Here is a 20,238-nt window from a genome sequence, read left to right as displayed (position 1 = left end):
CATGTCATAGATCTTTGTAGGATTATTTTCTTTATTCAAATCATAAATTATTATGTTCACGTGATTTTTTTTCTGGACATCATGGATTATTTCAAATTGTAAATTTTAACCAAAAAATGATATATTGCAACGTCTAATTTTTTGTGCACCAAGAAAACAATTTATATTGATCAACGTGCATTTTGTTCGTGTGATTATTTTTCATTGAGCAATCTAAAGTTTCTATTTTTTTTTAAATCACTATCATTCATATTTGTATTGAAGCTCAATTAAATTTGAATTCGCATCAGAAAGTTTTACTTTATGATAAAAACCTTTCTTAATAAAGAGGATTCTATATTCATAGCTCAAACTCCGATTAAAAACAAAAAAGTACTTATTACTCCGTCACATTCCTCTGACATTTTAGGCATAATAATGAAAGAGTATTCTTGTTTGAAGAAAGGTAATTATTATAGGAGTATATTTTTCTTTTGGAAAAAAAGTCTTACAACATTATATAACACAATATAGTTTTTGAAATGTCACTTTGACCTACTCAACACGGTATTAAATAAATTCTTCCATTTTTTTTATATGAGAAATATCAAAGAACCAAACTTTTGGCCTTACAAATTAATCAAGAGTTGATACAAAAATAATCAATTGAGTTGAAATTCTTTTCTAACTTATACGTTTGACTTTAATTTTTTTAAATCTATTTTACATTCAATTTGTAAAAAATAAATCACACGAGGTCCCTTTGTAAGAGTGATTTTTAAAGTTATATAAATATAGATCCAATATTAGAAGAAATAAGGCGAAATTTTTTCTTTCCTCCTCTCCGTCCTTTTGATTTTGGATAAATGATAATACGTTGTTCATGGTTGTCGAGAAAAACTTTATTTTTTATTTTTTATCAAACAACTTTTACTCCCAAATTCACAGTAAGTTTTGCTCATAGAACAAACGAGAGTCAAACTTCAAGATCATTCATTTTCGAGATCGAGCATAGTTTCCTGATTTTTAACGAGAACCGTATAAACTATGGGCTTTCAAATGGGCCGAGATAAGTTGAAGCTTCTAAATAGCCCAAATTTGTGTTGGTATTTAAGCTTGTACAAGTTGGGCTGGATATCCACTGCAGCCCAGTAAATAGAACATCAACATCTGAAGCCCAGTAGAAAAAGATGTATAATATCGACATTTTGAAAAAAATTCCATAAGAGAATATGCGTATACAGATCAATATATACTATTGCAAACTGATGTATAATACTTTCTGAAGTGAATGAATACGCGTGAACCAATGGATATCAATGCAAATAAATCTACACAAATTTGTTAGGTGAATACGAAGGAATGTAGAATTATAAAGAAACTAATAAAAACAAATGAAATAAATGTGAAAATATATACTACCATAATGGATGTTATAAATATTAATATACATTAATATGTATACATATTATTTCAGCTGTACAATAGATCAATAATAAGTGGAGCCACATGTACTTGAGGGGTGTCCCGTCCTCGAAAAATAAAGTTGTGTAGATAGGTAAAAGTATTACATATATATACTCGTTGGATTTTTTATGAATTTACTTCTTTATATTTTGACTAGTAAAAATTTGGATTCCGTATATGTATAAATATTATTCAAGTTATACATACTAATAATATATTATGTACATTTTCCAAACTTTGGATACGGATTAGTGTAAAAAATATGAGATATATTTATGGAGATGGAAAAAAGTAATGGAGAGTGACACTAGTATTAATTAATTATTAGGTTTCTCTACTATTTTTCTTTTTATTCACTTTTTATCATTTATTCAGTTGAAAAAGTTAGAAGAAAAAGACTGAACATAAATCAAGTATATGCTTGCACGTTTTTCCAATCACGAGAAAGAAGAAAAAAAAAATCTTCATCGAGCCCATTTAAGTATATCTTCTTTTTTTTTCCTTTTTCTTTTTCCATTTAATAATCTTTGGAATTCTAAACTAAAGCTTTTATACATGTTATTAGTTTCAATGCATTGGATCTAACTTCTCTATGATATGATATGATATGATATATCTGATCAAAAAATGTGGTCCTCAGTCAAAAAGAAAGAAAAAGATTTTGGGAAATGATTAATGAGGCAATTTAATTTTCAGAAATGGATTTGCTTTTCGTTTTTCTTTTGTCCCAAAGAATATGATATATATACAATAATATACTCATGCATGCCACCATTTATTTTAATTGTCGTGCTTACTAGTAATAACTGGTTTATAATAGTTATTTAGGTCACATCTCTTGAGATATGATCCTTTTTTGGACTATCTTGTTAACGTGGAATGTTTTATGCACCAGGTACTATTAGTTTTTTTTACCTTTATTCAAGTAAAAAGAGAATAGTATTAAATAATTGAGATTAAAAATAGAAAATGTCAATTTAGTTAGTCAAATTTTATTTTTAGTTAAATTTTTTTTTATAAAGTCGTGTAAAAGAAAAGCATGACAGGTAAAATAAAGTTAAGGCCGACTTATTACACTTAGATCTTGTCTGTTGGTTGCTCAGAATTTTCAACTACTGATGTAAAACATGTTAATTGTCAAGTACTCCTCTATCTCTAATTATTTGTTCACTCTTTTTTATTAATCCCTAATTACTTGTTTATTTTGATAAATCAAGAAAGGATAAAAAAAAAATTATCGATTATATCCTCATTAATTACTTTGAAAAAAGTATAATTTTTTGAAAATCTTAAGTTTTTAATTCATCAATTTCATAATTAATAGAGGTAAAATGGTAAACTTACTAGGTCATTAATTGTTTTCTTAATAGATGTGTCATATCAAAAGTGAACAAGTAATTAGGGACCAAAGAAGTAAATTACAATTGGGTCAATGCCTTGCTTCGATATTAAGGAATATTATTGAGCAAAGGTTCCACTAAACCATAAGCTTTTGTTAATGCATCACCTTTTCCCTTCCCAAGAGTACTCAAAGAAATTTTGGACTACAATTTTCAACTAGGAGTATACATTTTTCTTTTAAAATTAAGTGTAACTTATAGTGGAGTAGTATTTTTTGCAAAAATTTTGAGTTGAATTAATTTTAAAATTAAATCAAATTAACTCTTGTTAAACATAAATTGGAACACCGCAAGAGTACTTCTATATCATGATATTTGCACTTATATTATAACCTGAATAACGCTAAGTTACCATCTACAAGATGTTAATGCATTGGGTCGTTTGGTACAAAACTTAATAACGCAAGGATTAGTAACGCAGAGATTAGTAATGCAGGGATTAATAGAGCAGGGATTAGTAACGCAGAGTTTATTTTTATCAAGTGTTTGGTTCATTGTTTCTCACCTCATCTTGTGTTTGGACTAAAACTCTATAAAAAAAATTCTTTTCAATTATACCCTTGATTTATTATAAAATTGGGTCAAGGTAGATAATTACCAAATAATATTTTTTTTAAATGACCTTCTAACTAGATAGGAGAAGAACACTTTTGTTGTCATGTTTGCATAACTAGATAGGAGAAGAACACTTTTGTTGTCATGTTTGCAATTTTTTCACTTGAATTATTTGAAGATAAATAATTGTCATCTTAATAAATACATACGTGGCTTTTAAAGATGTTAGTGGGGAGGATCTTTAGGTGATTATTAGATATGTTCTCGCCAATAAAGTATATTTTAGTTAATTTAGAAGTTCATAATCAATTCTACACATATGGTTATTTTGCAGAGAGTTGTTGGATGATACAGACTCGAGTGGCATATTACTCTTCAATGTTTAATGTCATTTTCTTCATAAAATTTTAATCAAATACCTCAACTTTTTGAAATATATATATATAAAATAAACAAAATAATGAAAATAATTTGAGGGATATTTTTATTTTTTCATAGATTTAATAATACATTCAATTAAGATCACAAACGTCATGTGGTGTTATATTTATCTTTTTAATTAGTAAATGTTAAACAATCAAATTTCAAAACATTGCATTGATTTGTATTGGATTTCTTTAGTAACAAACAACTTTCTCTAAATATTTTATGAGCTAATTTATTTAAATAAATTAACTAGTACAAATATAAAAAAAAAATCACGAAAATAATCAAAATGATTTGAGGGATATTTTTGTCTTTACATAGACTTATCCCATGATATTATATCCAATGTATTACTAATACCTCCAAATGAGAGGTATTGTAATACATCCTATAATACCATGTAAGATGTATAACTAATACATGGATTAGTTATACATAAGCCTAAAATTCTACCAAACATAATACTAAATAGTACCATACATAATACATGGATTATTTCTCTTAATACTTCCTACCAAACGACCCCTTAGTAAAAGAATCTACCTTTAGTGATAAGTTTAGTGTAGTGTGAATTTGCTAATTACTTTCTTAGCAATGGAGTTCTATTGTATTATTATTATTATGTCTTTTCAGTTTTATTTGAGTGTCAAATGATATGGTAGTGTTAACTTCTTGGAAAAGGAAGAGGTGATTTAAATCACTAACTTGTGAAAATAAGTGGACCATTCTGAATTATTATTATTTGGAGCTTTTCACAATATAATTACGGTTAAATGATTGTTGATGACAAGATCGGCATGTCTTATGCTATATTTTAAATTAATTAATCAAAATAAATAAATATAGGTCAATTAATTTATTTTTTCTTTAAATAGCACGCTTTAACCATTTGTTTAAATAATTTTTGTAAAATATTTACTTTGCAAACCTTTCAAAGAGTACTTCAAAACAACAAAAATAATATTAATCGGACATATTTTTTTCTCGTACAATTTATTTAGAACTAACTATTTATGCGATCATGTTGTCTTAGGCACAACTCTCTCTTTCTATTTTCACGTTGAACTAGTAAGAATGTATATAAGAAATTGTTAAGCTGTTTTTCCCTTCTTTCCACGAAAGATATCAATGGAATAAAATGTCCTGTTAATTAGAATGAGCAGGGGACAACCAAAAATACTATTAAATGAAATTATGTATGTAGTGAAAAAATCATAAAACCGACCACAACTTACTCAAAAATTAGGGCATAATCATTGTTCTTATTATTCTATCTTATTTTTGGAAGAAAGAAAAACAATAATTCTAAATGGATATTATGTGATGATTGTTAATGATAATTGTTTTCTTGTTTCACTAATCAGTTCCTCATGAGTAGCAAATCATTCTAATGATGATAGTTTGAGTTCAAAATCATCATTATTATCATGAGGGCTGGAGAGTTCAAATTAACAAAGAAAAAGTAGTTGTTGGGATGTGAAACTGGACCAAAGTACCACATTAAAACATTATTGTTGTACTTTGATAAAAGAAATAAAATTCCATAAACATCAACTCATGTGACCCACTGAATATATTGGTCCTAAATAGTGCCTTTACTTTTCAAACCTTTTAACATTGTTTTGACAAGAAAAAAAAACTCTTCTTATTGTCTTCTGCCTTTTAGATCTACTATATCAACATATATATTCGGTGTTACGAATATTGAACTAATCAAATATAAATCTTAGACGATACGCTTTCACATATAAGGCAGCAATGTGAGCAAGTTTGATACTTAGCTTCGAGCTAATGGTCACAACTCACAACTCACAAAGAAGAAGAAGTGGTATTTAGGGGTGGAGTTGGAGTATAACTTATGAATCGGTTGGATTTAGTGGTTTAGGTTCAATTAAATATGTATAAATTATTACTTTAGAACAAATAATTTAAAAGAATCAAAATTTTGAATATATAAACTTTAAATGCTGACTTTGTCTCTGATATATAAAACGTTCCTATTTTGTAACTTACAACAATATAAATACAACTCCTCAGTTACTCTTGGGAAAACATATATATAGGGTATATTTTGGTTACACCTTTAAAAACCTGGTCAACTAATTAGTATTAGCAAATTTTAATGAAAGATAAAGGAATCCTAGTAAATCATAATGGTCAAATATACATCGAAAGGTAGGAAAAGAGAACAATTGAAAGTTGGGGTGTGTTGTAATAGTTCAAGTAGAACTTCAAATATGTTTTTTGTTATACCTTTAAAAATTCTAGTAAACTAAGTATTTTGCGAAAGGTAATGAAAGATAAGAAGAATGAATGTTTGTCAAACAATCTCATCTTTTGCATGTTCTGTCAAAATCAGGTCCCAATACAAAGAAAACTAGAATTATCCATGATATGGGGTGAATTCAAGATTGAAAAATTATGATTTCCTATAGTAATTTCAAATTGATATATAGTAATAATAATTGCATTTACAATAATATTTTGTTGTTTCTATATACTATATACACATACAGTGGATCCAAGATTTTTATTTAGGGGATTCAAAAAATAATAAAAAGCATATACGTGTGAATAAGCCAACAATTCACAATTCCAAGAAAGTAGTACTATATAGTTTATAGACACAAAAAGTTACTTCCATTACAAGAGACCTGAAAAATCATTTGCTAAAAATATAAAGTTCACAATGGGATTTGAACCTTGATTGCAAGAGTCAATTTTTAAGGAGATCAACCACTACACCACACTTGCTTCTTGTTTGTGAGGGGTTCAAAATTAATATATCTACGTTAATACAGAAAATTTACCTTATACCGTGTAATTTTTTGTTGAGGTGAATCCCTAGCACCCATGTAGGTCTGCCCCTGTACACATATATATATAATCTGCGAAGAAGCTCCTAGCTAGGTTCCCTACTCATAAGTTGTGTTCTAGATCCACCACTATTAACCATTATCCAATGATAATGTCAACATGTAACGCTTGTTGAGGACCTAATGATATAAATAAAAGCATATAAAACTTAGAAATTTTGAATTTGATTCTCATCTGTTATCAAAACGAATTTCCACAAATTATCATCACTTCATCGAATCTTTTTGAGCCACACAAATTTTTATGTTAAAATGATTAGGATTATGGATGAGATGAATGAAAGAGATAGAAAGATTCGAAAAGGAAGAGAGACTAAAAAAAGCACAAGGATTTTAGGACTTGGTAGTCACCATTAAGAAGAGTTGTCAAAGACCAAAAAGAAGAATGGACTTAACAAAAATTTAAAAGTTGAGTTGTGCATGAACACATTGAAAGCAACATGTTACACATGCTATGTATTTTGTGTTACATTATTACTCTTAGACAACCTCAATGGTCCCTTCTTTTTTCTTCTTTTTTTTGGGTTAGAAGTTAGAACAATGATTTATTTATTCAATATTATACATCATTACATTGGAGGTGGCCGGCATTTCTGCTACCACTAGATTGACCATAATAAAAGGAGTTCCAATCTTATTTGCTTTCGGTGTTTTCCTAATAAATAAAGATGGAACTACCTTGTTCGTAGAAAGAACATCGCGATATAGACATTGTCCTTCCTTCTCTAATTTAGTTTTTTTATGGGGGGGGGGGGGGGGGGGGGTAGGGTCTACTATAGAAAGTAGTCATAATTATTTGAACTAGGATAAAAAGTGCCTAAACATAACTGCTATATTAGTCATTTTAATCATTAATTTATATGATTTTCTTGTTCAAGTTCAAACATTTATGGCCCAAAAATTGAGTTGCAAACGTTGATTTCCACATTAGTAGATCATGTAAAATAATTCGGTGTATAGATATTAAATTCATATTTTATCGAGGAGTAATCTGAATTTTACCTAGATGATTGACAGTTGATATTGACAACTAATTTAACAATCTTTGAATACTTCATTTTTTTCAAAACATTAGACCAATGCTATTATTTTAATAGCTAAATTGACTCTAATCAACGTTTGAAGGAAAAAACAAAATGACACTCTAACCAGGACATCAATTTTAAGTATGCAAGAAAGAAGAAACAATAAAGATTAATAAAAATATCAAGATTCATTTTTTTGTTTTTTCATAATGATAATCTTTCAAAGTTCAAACCAGGTCATTTTCTTGGCATTTGATAAATTAAACAACAATAACGTATTCAATATAACTTCATAAATTCGATCTGAAGAGGATATGATGTACGCAAATCATATCAAAGCTCTCCGCTTAAAAGAAACATAATCAAAGCATGAATGAAAAAAAAGTAATCGAAATAACATAGCAGTAAAATTGGGGAATTTTCTCTTATATTCAAATCAAGAGACTTGTATTGTTCTTTCAATGGCCTAATTGATCTCTATCAACATTTGAAAGCAATGAAAATTGATAACCAATTACGATGTCGATTTCATAAAAAGAGTTTAACTTCTGTGCACTGACACACAATGTAGAAGAAAAGTTCACATGAAAAAAATCAACTCTACAAGGTTGTCCAATGCCCTGCCAATCCATGCTTTTAAGCTCATGTAGTAAAAAAAAATACTTACAAATATACTTCATGATTATGAATTTATGATACACAAAGGATTAAAAATAAAAATTTAACTATGCTAGAAATAAACAAGTAGTACCAAAGAGGATAAAAATGATCAAATTCACGTGATCAGGAGGTTGCAGGTTCAAACCATGAAAATAACCTCTTGCAGAAATGCCGATAGACCCTTTTGGTTCAATACTTTCCTAAATCCCGCACATAGCGGGAGCTGTAGTGTACCGATATGCCCTTTTTACTTCATGATGATGAAATCTTGATTTTCTTGTCTTCCATTGAAGAACTAGATTTCTTGCAATGAGCAATTGCAGCTTGAATAGCAGATTGTAATTCTTCCATAGTACTATCACTACTTGAAGAAGATGATGAATTACCATAATTACCTCCAGGTGTTGCTACAAGTAATCCACTATTTGTTGGTGAATTCTTCATAGAAACTGGAGCTGAATATGCACCTCTTTTTATTCCTTTACTACTATTATTATTACTATTACTAGTATTCTTTCCTCGAAAACTCAAATTCCCAGAGTATGAATAACTTTGTCTATGAAATTGCATATTTTTTCTGCTTCCAAATGATAAAAATGGTCTCACCATTCTCATATACCTTTTCAAAACTTGACTTACATCGAATTTCAGCTTCCTCTGTTTTTCTTTCTCATCCTTTTCGCCTTTTTTTCGTTTGGGTAATCCAAATATGGAAAAAGATTTGGATTTGGGTTTCTGATCTTTGGGTATGTTAAATGAATTTGTTGTTTCGGGATGATGATGAAAACTATGGTTTAAATCATAATAAGAATTATCATCATCATCATCATCTAACTGTTTAATGGATTTTTGGATTTTTTGTTCTGATTTACTAATGGGGATTGAACTGTCAATGGAATTTGTTGAAGAGCGAGGCGAAACAGGAAGATGGGAAAGAAGATGAAGAGGAAGTAAATGGCCATGGAAGAAAATTTCATCAGCTGGAGTTAAATCAATGGCGGATGGGTTCTGATTCGGGTTCGGGTTCAATTTCGGATTCAGATTTTGTTTGGTTTTACTTTCAAGGGCTTTTGTGGAATTTGTTGGGTGAAGTGAAATTGTGAAGGAGAACTCATGCGCCGGAGATGATGAAGCTGACGGTGGTGACACCGCAGCAACACCGCCGGACTGTGGTGGCTCTGTTTTCTGGTTTTCTTTATTGCTCTGCTTCAATTCTTGTTCTCCAACTCTCATATTATCCATGACTTTAAAAAAAATGTTAAAAGAAAGTAATAAAATAAAATTTATACTAAGATCTAATATTGGGTGTTTTTATTTTTCTTCAAGATTTGATGTTCTTTGTTTGAAGAAAGAAAAAAAAAAGATAAGGTTATATGTGAAGAAAGAAGAGTTTGTAGGCTAAAATGTCTGTTGTGTGGCAATTATAGTGATGAGCTTTTGATGGGGATGTGGTGGCCCTTTCTCGAATTTGTGAAACGCGAAATGTTATGTGCATCAATCTGTATTATTTTACTTTTTATGGTGGATATGAGAAGGAGATTGATTTTTTTTTTTTGGGCTAATTGAAGTGGGGTATATATATATTTTTATTTTATATACATATATATATGAGCAGGTATAAGGTGCTAATTTCAGGAAAAGTACACTGACAGAACAAAATCCAAGGTTTTTATAGCAGTTTTATTTTGGGGGGCCAAAATCCATAGGCAAAAAAACATACTACTACCCTATTTTTAATGTATAAATGTACTGTCTTCTACTAGTACTAGTCATGGGATGGATAGTGTAAATGTACTACTTGTCTTAACACAAACTATATATGTGTAATATATTTTATTTGGTATGCATTGAGGGATCGTTTGATAGACGGTAAAAGTTAGGTAGATATTATAATATTAGAACTAGTAATGAGGAAATTTATGTATCACTTTATATAGGTATTTTTTATTTTTATTTTTAACCGTGGTTTCCGGGTGTCGCTTTGCGAACCCGACTAGCTGTACCTACTGGGTCCCGCTGTTTCAAGGCGGGTGCACCACGGTTAGTTCCACGGGGCCCTGGAGACGCGGCCGGTATGTAATGCCTCCAGTGGCCCTGCTGGGGCTCGAACTGGCGACCTGAAGGACTTTGTCCTCAGGCCTTTACTAGCTGAACTACCCCTCAATTATAATATTAGTTATGCAAGATGGATTATTCATATAGTATTAGTTATTTCATTTTTTAGTCTGCATAAAATAATCCTGCATAGATTTTCTCGTTGATTTCATATAGTTATTATAACATGGATTATACATTTATGAATATATATTTTAAAATTTAATTAATTGAATTAACGATTATTTATATTAGTAACATATCAACTTAAAATTCTGATTGCACCTCAGTAAAAATTGTTACCAAGAGTATCTATTTTTGGGGCTTGATTTTGTAATACTTTGTCACATATAGGTATGTGAGAATTCATGCTGAAATGGAGTGCACCTTTTTTGTTGATGATTTCTCTCCATATTTGGAGTTCAATTGAAATTTCAATTAAATCTGAATGGTGCATTGCATGACTTATTTGATGTTAATATTTCTAACATAATTTTTTTTATATTCATAGCTCGAAATGGAGTGCACCTTTTTCAAGAAGAATCTTTGATTAGATCAAATCAAACAGATGATATTTGTATGTTGCACTTAGGTAATTTCAACTTTAATGTCTTTTTTCTGCACGCAAATGGCTGGGGAATAACATTTTTATTTGTTAATAATATAACCCCTTTTAGACTATAGGTACCAAATCTTCTCTCCTGTCACCAGCATCACTTTATTTTAATGCAAATTAACTCTATTTTAATGTGATACGAAAACATATCTACTGTACAATACACAAGTTTATTGGGACAAGTGTACATAATAGTTTATTTTGGGACCATCATTTGATTTGCATGTGTAATACGTATTTAATCATTTGATATTTGCTTCTTCAAGCTAACTTCAATCATTTTTATCTAAGTTTGGCCTGATTAATCCAAATTTCAGACATTTTTTTTTGCTAAAGTTTGACTTAACAATCCCGTGTCTGAAGTTTGATTTGTGATTGCATCGTTATTTTAATATTTTCTCTCATTTTATCTCATATTATTATTTAATAGTTTTATTTTATTTTTTATCCTATCTTTTTATAATATTTCTATCTCATATCCTATTTCTCTCGTAGATTTATTACTCAAATTGTTGATGTGTGAGATTATGTAACGACGAAAAATGATACGATAACAATATACCCAGTGAAATCCCGCTAAATGGGGCGGATCTGCAGAGGTTAGAGTGTACACAAACCTTACTACTGCCTTGTGGAGGTAAAGAAGTTGTTTCCAAATGACTTTCGGCTCAAGTATATCAAACCCAAGTGAAAGAAGAAGAAAACATAACAACTAAATAAGAAAAACAATGTACAGTCGACAAAAGAAGCAATAACAACAAGAAAATAGAGTAGTAATCGAAGCAGTCTAAACAATACATAACGATAGATAAAAAAGAAAAAAACTACAAATATACGACTAGTACCATTCAAACTGAATGTAATTAATAATAATAAAAATCTTTTGCAAGATTGTTGGGAAAAATAAAATGGTGAGAACCCGTGAAAGGATTCAATATCAATATAATGATAGACAAGTTAGGTGGCATTTATTGAATATTATTATTATAATTATAAGTCACTCTCTATATGTATAGTACGTACACTTATTCTATGTACAAATTTAGATACGAGTAGATATTTTGTCTCAGTAATGCCAATCAATAATATTAAATGCAAATGATTTATTCATATTTAATGTCCCTACCAAAAATGTCATAATCTATTTTCAAAAGACAACTCGAATGACATTTAAATCTGTGACTTTTTAGAGCTTCTTGGTTCACCTTTCAACTTGAAATTTTGCCTAACAAACAAAAAAAGAAAAAAAGAAAAATGTGTTGCTAATATTAATGGATACTTCAAAAGGTTCAATCTATCTAGACGAATTGAACAAAACACCATATAGTTAATGCACGTAAGGGTTGCATGTTATGCCTCATCTTATTGGCCCCATATGTTGTGTCCACTAGCATCTTTTTTTTCCGATAATCAACCAAATGTCTCAGATTTGAGTCTCGTAAATGCTTCAATAGAAAGGGTTGATCCCTTTAAATTGATTTGTCTGATGTGAATTCGAGTTACTCATAGTAGTTAAGGGTTGACAGTTAAATAAATAGAGAGAGAAAAAATCAGCGTCAATGGTCTTTTTGTTGTTAGACAATTATTTAGTTAATAACCATCTTTTTATAACTTATGAACCTTTCAGATCTTGATCTAAATATTCATTTTGAACAAACTGAAAATCTTATGGAATAACATTAAGACGATTAGACCATGATCTAACATTTTGTAAGTTATAGCTAAACAACAAACGACAATCTAATGTTTGTCTGTGAAGTTGAATAATATATGAATTAAAATTAATTCTAAGTATAACGATGTTCAAAAGTATAATTTCCCAAGGACTATATTTGTCATACCTCTAAAAATATGATAAAATTTAAATGATAACTTAATAAAGTAACATTTGCATAAATCAACCAAAAAAAAACCTCATTTAATACCAAAATAACTACTCCATAAATCTCATTGATTCTTTCTAAAGAAGGTAAATGCTTTATATGAAAAGATAAGTGGAGCATAATATGGTACAAAGTGTTTAAAAGATAGCAGTTGAAATAAAAGTAAAGTGCATTAAAATTAAAGTTGGGAGTTAGGAAAGACCAAAAAGAACATAGGAAAGTTGTAGTAAGAGAGTTCTAGAAACATGAGTTGTGATGCGGTGAAACTGTTTCACTCTTAATCAGAGGACTCAGGATCAGCCTTGGAAAATATCATTGGGAGTGTCACCCAAATAGATCATACAATGTCGATCCAAATTTAGTCGAAACTCCAATGCGGACTCCAAGTGAAAAAAAAAATAACAATTAGGTAAGGGTTGGAGTTGGGGGTGGGGGGTTGGTGGGGCCAAACACACGTGTACCAAGTGGTCCATTTTGGAGAACATGGTTAGACCACAAGAAGAATTTTGGCTACTTAGTTAAGGTCAACATCTCAATCATAGAGCCATTATTTGAGTGGCCATACTCTTTTTCTCCACCAAAATTAAACACCACTCATATTTTATGTATATAATATAATTATTCATCATACACTCATTTATTCTAAGCTAAAGATAAGAGATGTTTGCTTGTTTCTTGTCTAGCCATCCTATAATTCATAGTGTCTATTGAGAAAGGGAAAAAAAAGAAGAAGGGCATGTAAGTTTCAAGTTGCTTAGTGGGCAAAGCAAGAAAAAAAAGTTTTTCCACTAAGGATATTATTTGTGCTTTGACCATCAACTCTTTGTTTTATACCATGTTTGTTTCTATATGTCCTTTCCTAAAGTGCCGATTCAGAATTTAAACTTGACAAATCTAGAATTGAAGGCTCTTTTAAGTGTGTTTCCACAAACACACATATTTAAGTTCAACGCTAAAAATACCAAGTGCAGCTGAACCTGTTGGTTATTAGTTACATCCTCCTCTGGTCCATACATAGCAAATCCAATGCCTAGATAGGACAGTAGACAACACAATATACGGTCCAACACAAGATAAATAAAGAATCATATGTCTCCATGTTAAGGTTTAATCCGCTAGAAAGAGGACATTTTTATCAACTTAATTATGTCCTATCATTGTTTTGTATAGTATATGATAGGAGAGTGTACACTATAGCAAATATTGATGGCTCCTCACAAAGAATTCACAAATAATTTTTTTCTGGTTTTTTCAGATGAGAGAATGTGATTTGACAAAGGAAAGAACAATTCCAGACCAAGAAGATCTCATTTGTGTTGTTGCTTTCCAATACTCCAATTTTTTGGTACATTGTCACATCATTGCAAGTCCAGAATTTACATTTACATGCCTAAAATTTTGTGTAAAATTCCAGAAATTTTAAAATAAAAGTCGGCAAAAGAATCCAAGGATATGCTGTATATTGATACTTTCAACATTAATATGATAAATCAATCAGACAAATATCGAAAACAACGTCCATATGAACCCACACTTCTTCATTTAAGTTCATTTCATATCATCGTCATATGAAATACAGTAAAAATAAGCCAAATATACGAAATACGTGCCAGTTTCCAATGCTTGCACTTCTTGCTTGAGAAGGGAGTGATTAATGTATAATATAAGAATTAATTTAATAAGAAGATGATCAGCAAGTTTCTCCTGGTAGAGGAGGGCAAAGAGGAAAACAAAAACAAGACTCAAAAGAATCCCTAATCAAACTTTACTAACTAATGATGTTACAACGAAAAAATGGCGATCGTTGTCACGCCATTAATTCACTATTTTAGTGTACATTTGAACATAATCATAGATATTATCTCTGATGTGCTTTAATAAGGCCTTGAATTAAGATATCCTTAAACATATTCCAAATGTGAACCTTTTTTTTAGAAATGGCCCAACTATGTACTATGCAGTTCAGAGCTCCAATTTCTGAGCTAGAGGAGGCAAACTAGAAGCACTAATGCATGTATTTCACAAGTCACAGAAGCCATTTCACGTTCTTTGTTTACTGAAACAGAAAGAACCATTGGGACAACGATGGCATACCTCCCAATTGTAAATAGTCTATGAAGCAGTTGTTAGTATGCATATTTGCTTAACTAGTCACTCACTACTGTATCTTCCATCTGCAGCAAATAGTAAAGTAAGGGTTATCGATATATTTCAAGGCAAATGAGTGCAACGTGGCTACAGAGAGTGAGGCAACTGACCTCCAAAAGGTCTCCGCCCTTCCATAGCTTCTTTCTTCTCTTGGCAGCTTGAGCAAAGGAAAGGGCCGTCCCATGGCCGTGAACTTCTTGTATTTGAGGAGCCAGCATGTATTGAAACACCTTGTCCGGGCTTTATCTCTACTTGACAGACGGCACATATGAATAACTTAAACATGTTGCAGACTGGATATTTTGCGTCTAACCTGCAATTATGGGAAGAAAGCAAATATAACACGAGATCTAAGACATTGCAATAACTGAAATGGGACACACTTAGCATGAGACAAAACCTGTCTGAAAGTGATGCGGATCCTTCCTCAAATAGTTCTTCCACAACATCCGGTTCACAAAAATCTTTCTGAATATTAGAAGATGACTCGGAAGTCTTCTTGCGAAACATAGACTTGAATACTCCTTTTCCTGACCTTTTGGGTGGTGGTGGCGGAGGAGGATTTGATTTTTCTGGGAGCTGTATATCGACCACAATACAGGTTGTATCATCTCGAATCCCTTTTGGCTGTACGGCGTCCTGCAAATTGGAGGAAGAGTTAAGACTAGATAGAAGCAAAATTAATCAAGGAAATAATATCATAATAAATCAATAAGATATCACGTAATGATCATACTTTAACAATTTGAGAAGCTGCAGCATCTGCAGGCATTCCACGACTACATTCAATAGCCGATTCAGCAGACAAAGCATCCCAGACGCCGTCACTTGCTATTACTAGCCTTCCACCAGCTGGTGTTAGCTGTTGACAAATATTTAGAATTTTTTAGAACAGATATGATATTCAATCACATTGGGTTCTTGAAAAGGGATGATCTCATTGATGCCAACCTAATGATGGTAATTTTCTGACTTTATAATTCAACGCAAACATACGAAAAAAGATTTCAGGGACAGACAAACTAAATCAGGAACCAATACACTTTCTCCCCCAATATTTGCACCAATCAAGACTGGATTAAAAGGCTTATGGTAATTGTGTATCGTCAAACAAGCATCCAAAGCAACAAAAAAATAAAATAATTGCAAAACCACTACACTATGGAAATCATTTAAGGGGAAAACTAAAGAAAAAGAGCAATCCTGACTAGAGTCCACCTCACCGTCAAGCACAATATTTATTGACATTCAATCAAGAAATATTAAATGCTTTAGAGTAAAACCTCAAGTCAAACTATACTATCCAATATCCATATCCCAAATTTGACAATCACTATAGAATACAGGGAAGAAGTAGAGTCTTTTCAAGTTAACTTGAGCTACACGTCGTTGCAGATACACAAGGGAAATGAAGAGCAATGAGATCAAGCACATAAAAGCAAAGCATAACACATGGTACACCAACCTTTACTTGCTTCACATAGGGTACAGGAACTATATATTCGCCAACATCCATATCTCCAATGGATCTCGAGAGGCAGAGTCCACCAGGCCAACATCTCAAAGGACCAATCTGAAATAAATTTAAATCACTGGTAAGACATAAAGCACAAAGCTAACCCACTTTCTGAAACTTCTTCCCGAAGAAGGAAGTTGGAGAAATGAAAACGAAAAAGACAACAAGAATGTATGTGTGTGGGGTGGGGTGGGGTAGGGTGCAGTAATGTTTTAAAACCAGAGAGCATATGTAACAAGACCACCAACATACCTCTGTACCGCCGCCAGCATTAAGCCGACCAACTTCTCCACCACAAGCTGTTATACGTTCCCTCCTATTCAATTGAAAACAAAAACAATCAATACCTTACTGCAAGAGGTGAAAGCATACTAATTAATTGGCTAAAGGCATTAATCTTACTCCTCTTCATTGCAATCAAGCCTATGATCGGCTGATAGATAATAAATTCCGCCTTCAGCAGATTCAAGTATGCATCGAGAATCGCCAACTGATGCAACTGTTACAACCCATCCTTCAATTATGACAAACGTGACTGTTGTCCCTGAGGTTTTTGCTGCAAGTTTAACACAATACAATGTCAGGAAATGCATAGTATAGTAGCAGACAATTAGATTGTTTCTTCTTTGAGAAAAGTCAACTATACCGGAGATATTAATATTTGAAGCCAAGCCAGAAGGGGAAAAAAACATATAGCAAGAGGCCAAGAGCTGAAGGAAACATGTATAATATCATCGGAAGCAAATACAAATTCAGAAGCCCCGAAGTAATAACAAGTCTTGCATCAACAAATGGAATATCACATGCCTTATGTGCCATGTTTGATCAAGCAGGCCTAATACCAGCACATAATCAAAATTACAAGGTTTCCTTGATTATCTACATTTCATGGCATAATAATGTAAGGACGTCAAAGCATTTTCTCTGCATCCTTCAATGAGTTCAGGCTAAGTTGTTCAGAATTGGGTGTGGGATATAGAGCTCGGATCCTTCACGATCCAAATTTTAAGACTCAAGGATACAGATATAGATACGGATACGGGTGCGGGAATTCGGAAAATAATTCAAAATATCTAAAAATAGAGTTATATGTCTAAATTATGAGACATTATGAGGAATATTCCGAGGAGAAAATATTGATCAAGAGGAGATTCCCAGAAGGTGATATAAGGAAATGGACTGATATAGAAATTTCTATACACAAGGTACTCCATTTTCTTCAATTTCACCTTGGCTCACGATTTGATTACATAAACCATTATATTTATCCCGGAATATATCCGTCAATTTTGACCAAAGTACCTAAAACCGGTTGAACAAATCCAGTAAGTATCCCATACCCACACCCATGGGCGCGACACCGAAAGTGAAGGATCCGGGCAACTTAGGGTTCAGGTAATTCACAACAAAAAGTCAACAGGGGCATCAGGAATTACTTCTCCACTTTGAATATAATTCACTCACTGGCTCTCGTTATACACACCAAATTGCAATATCTTGTTTCCAGAAATTAATGAAGAAACACTACTCATACCTTTTTCTTGGAAATCTTTATCCGTTTTGACAAATCCTGCAACCAAAGCTCTAGGCAGTGCTGCAACCCATTCATCTCTACTAAGATCAGGAGGAATAGCACTCAAGACATTCTGCAAGAGATTTTCTTTAGAATATATAGCGGCCGCTGACCCATTGTGCCCATCAAATAACTGCAAAGATGGGAGATCACAACTATTAGACGGACGTTATTTAAGAAAGGAAATGGTAAGTGCGATTATTGAAATTTAACATCTTAAACAGAAATTCCAGGTCAACAGAGATGTTAGGTAGTGTTCAACACAGAAATTCTTTATTTGGAAACAGCATTAAAGTTGAAGAAATGAGAATGAGAAAAGGAAAAAGACAAAACTTAAAAGCTAATTCTGCATAGAGTAGAAAATATAACAATGTGATTACGGAAGGATGCAAGACCAACAATTTATAAACGCAAAGATGGAAACTATATCTTATAAATTCTACAAGTCAAAAACATAACCAATGGCACAGATTGAACAATCAGAGATGTCATTATACTTCAATAAGTCGACCAAATTCAAAAGACATCCAATACTAGACAACAAACAGCAGGTTAGTCTGTAACCAGAGTTGCATCACTGCTACATAATATCGTATTAACTAGTTTCAAATACCAAAAACTAGAGAATCTCTGCAAAATCATGATTCTACGGAGGACACTCAATCACCTATACCACCAGGACCTCATGGGTGCACAAAAAGGAAACTAAAGATATACGATTATTCCTTTAGATTTACAAAATCATATTTCTATCCCTTCAAACGCCTCTCCTATTTCTCTCCTTCCATACAACCCACACAAGAGCTATCAGTACACCATCCCACACCTTAAGTTCCACTTTTATCTCCATCGCTAAATAGCGTAACCAAATGGGGCAATCAAACTTTTGCAATGAAACAACCTCAATATACACCTCTACTTACTAGATGTTGCATTTGAACAAATGAGTTAGCAGTTCCTTGTCAATGATAATCGGAACAAACAAAGAGTTCTCGACTTGCATCTTACACAATCCAACAAAGTCAAAACTATCCTTCTCAAACAATAAATCTATCTAATAATCCAACAATAACAAATATCAAACATATATAGACATATACAAACAGGAATTACAACATTAGCATATAAATGAAACATTTTTCTGAAAAATCTTACTCCAAAAACAGAATATGTAGCTACTCCATCACCCAAAACTCTTTGGCATTCTGTCTTGACAAACGTAAAATCTTCGCCTTTTTTGCTCTGACTAGCTTGACCATGAGAAAGCTCCGGACTTTCAATCTTCTCATTGGCCAATTCACGCTTCAACAACACAGATAATGGGACCGTCTGATGTTCACCCTTAGACAACATAATTTGGTCCCTTTCCAAATCACAAAAAAATTATATCTTCTTCTCCAAACAAAATATAACTAATCCTCTTTCATTGGCTGTTAACACAATCAGTCAACGCAAATCCAACAATTACCTATACAAATTAAAACACCCAAATCAATACATCTTTTTTTTAAAAAAAAAACACAAAATCTAATCAAATACACGATCATACAAAATTAAATTTCTTCCATTCATACAAAAAAGTAAAACATTTCTAATACAATCAAAGATCTTCTCACTAACAAATCAAAAAACCCACATTCCAAATTCATAAATAGCAAAAAATAAAATGTATTTTTACACGGATAAAAACGAGAAGAAAAAAAAAACAAAACATCTTAGAATTTGGATCATCGAGAAACACAGATCCCCACATTTCAAATTCTGCAAAAAAAATAAAATCCATTGTAGTGCATATACAATACTGTTTTAATTTTAATTTACCTTTGAACACGAAAAAAAAATGTTATTGTCAATGTTGCACATAAAAAATGGAGTTTTTGGTGTTATTTTTTGTTTGAAGATTTTGGGTTTTGGAAAAAAGAAGAAGAAGATGCTATTTGTGTATAGATTTGAAGAAATGGTGATTTGTTTTGTTGCATATTTAGATGTAAATAACATGTGCTGACAATGTCCGAGAAAC

General features: G+C 31.6%; 2 protein-coding genes across 2 annotated transcripts; both read right to left on the bottom strand.

Annotated features, from left to right (window-relative positions):
- Positions 1-8,346: 8,346 nt before the first annotated feature.
- On the bottom strand, positions 8,347-9,630 carry LOC125813501 (BRI1 kinase inhibitor 1-like). Its single transcript, XM_049492998.1, has one exon. The coding sequence runs from the start codon at positions 9,628-9,630 to the stop codon at positions 8,641-8,643; it is 990 nt and encodes a 329-aa protein (XP_049348955.1). The 3' UTR covers positions 8,347-8,640.
- Positions 9,631-14,580: 4,950 nt separating this feature from the next.
- On the bottom strand, positions 14,581-20,238 carry LOC125813437 (probable protein phosphatase 2C 12). Its single transcript, XM_049492941.1, has 10 exons — positions 20,040-20,238; positions 19,374-19,686; positions 18,180-18,351; positions 17,048-17,201; positions 16,898-16,961; positions 16,595-16,702; positions 15,866-15,991; positions 15,530-15,768; positions 15,240-15,442; positions 14,581-15,155 (listed from the first exon to the last, which is right to left on the bottom strand). Exons 2-10 carry the CDS (start codon positions 19,569-19,571, stop codon positions 15,133-15,135), a joined length of 1,287 nt encoding a protein of 428 aa, XP_049348898.1. The 5' UTR covers positions 19,572-19,686; positions 20,040-20,238; the 3' UTR covers positions 14,581-15,132.

Source organism: Solanum verrucosum, unplaced genomic scaffold (genome assembly GCF_900185275.1).
Source record: "Solanum verrucosum unplaced genomic scaffold, falcon-dt-bn FXZP01000235.1, whole genome shotgun sequence".
NCBI classification, from domain to species: Eukaryota; Viridiplantae; Streptophyta; class Magnoliopsida; order Solanales; family Solanaceae; genus Solanum; species Solanum verrucosum.
Note: the sequence above shows the minus strand (reverse complement) of the source record. Positions and strands in the feature narration are given on the sequence as shown.

What these genes read in the sequence shown, in the direction of transcription:
- LOC125813501 (XM_049492998.1), bottom strand. Translation starts at nt 9,630, where the DNA reads ATGGATAATATGAGAGTTGGAGAACAAGAATTGAAGCAGAGCAATAAA.
- LOC125813437 (XM_049492941.1), bottom strand. Translation starts at nt 19,571, where the DNA reads ATGTTGTCTAAGGGTGAACATCAGACGGTCCCATTATCTGTGTTGTTG. An exon ending in TAAAGATTTCCAAGAAAAAG is followed by an intron (nt 17,202 to 18,179) that starts GTATGAGTAGTG and finishes TTAAACTTGCAG; the next exon opens with CAAAAACCTCAGGGACAACA. An exon ending in TCCGCATCACTTTCAGACAG is followed by an intron (nt 15,443 to 15,529) that starts GTTTTGTCTCAT and finishes CCATAATTGCAG; the next exon opens with GTTAGACGCAAAATATCCAG.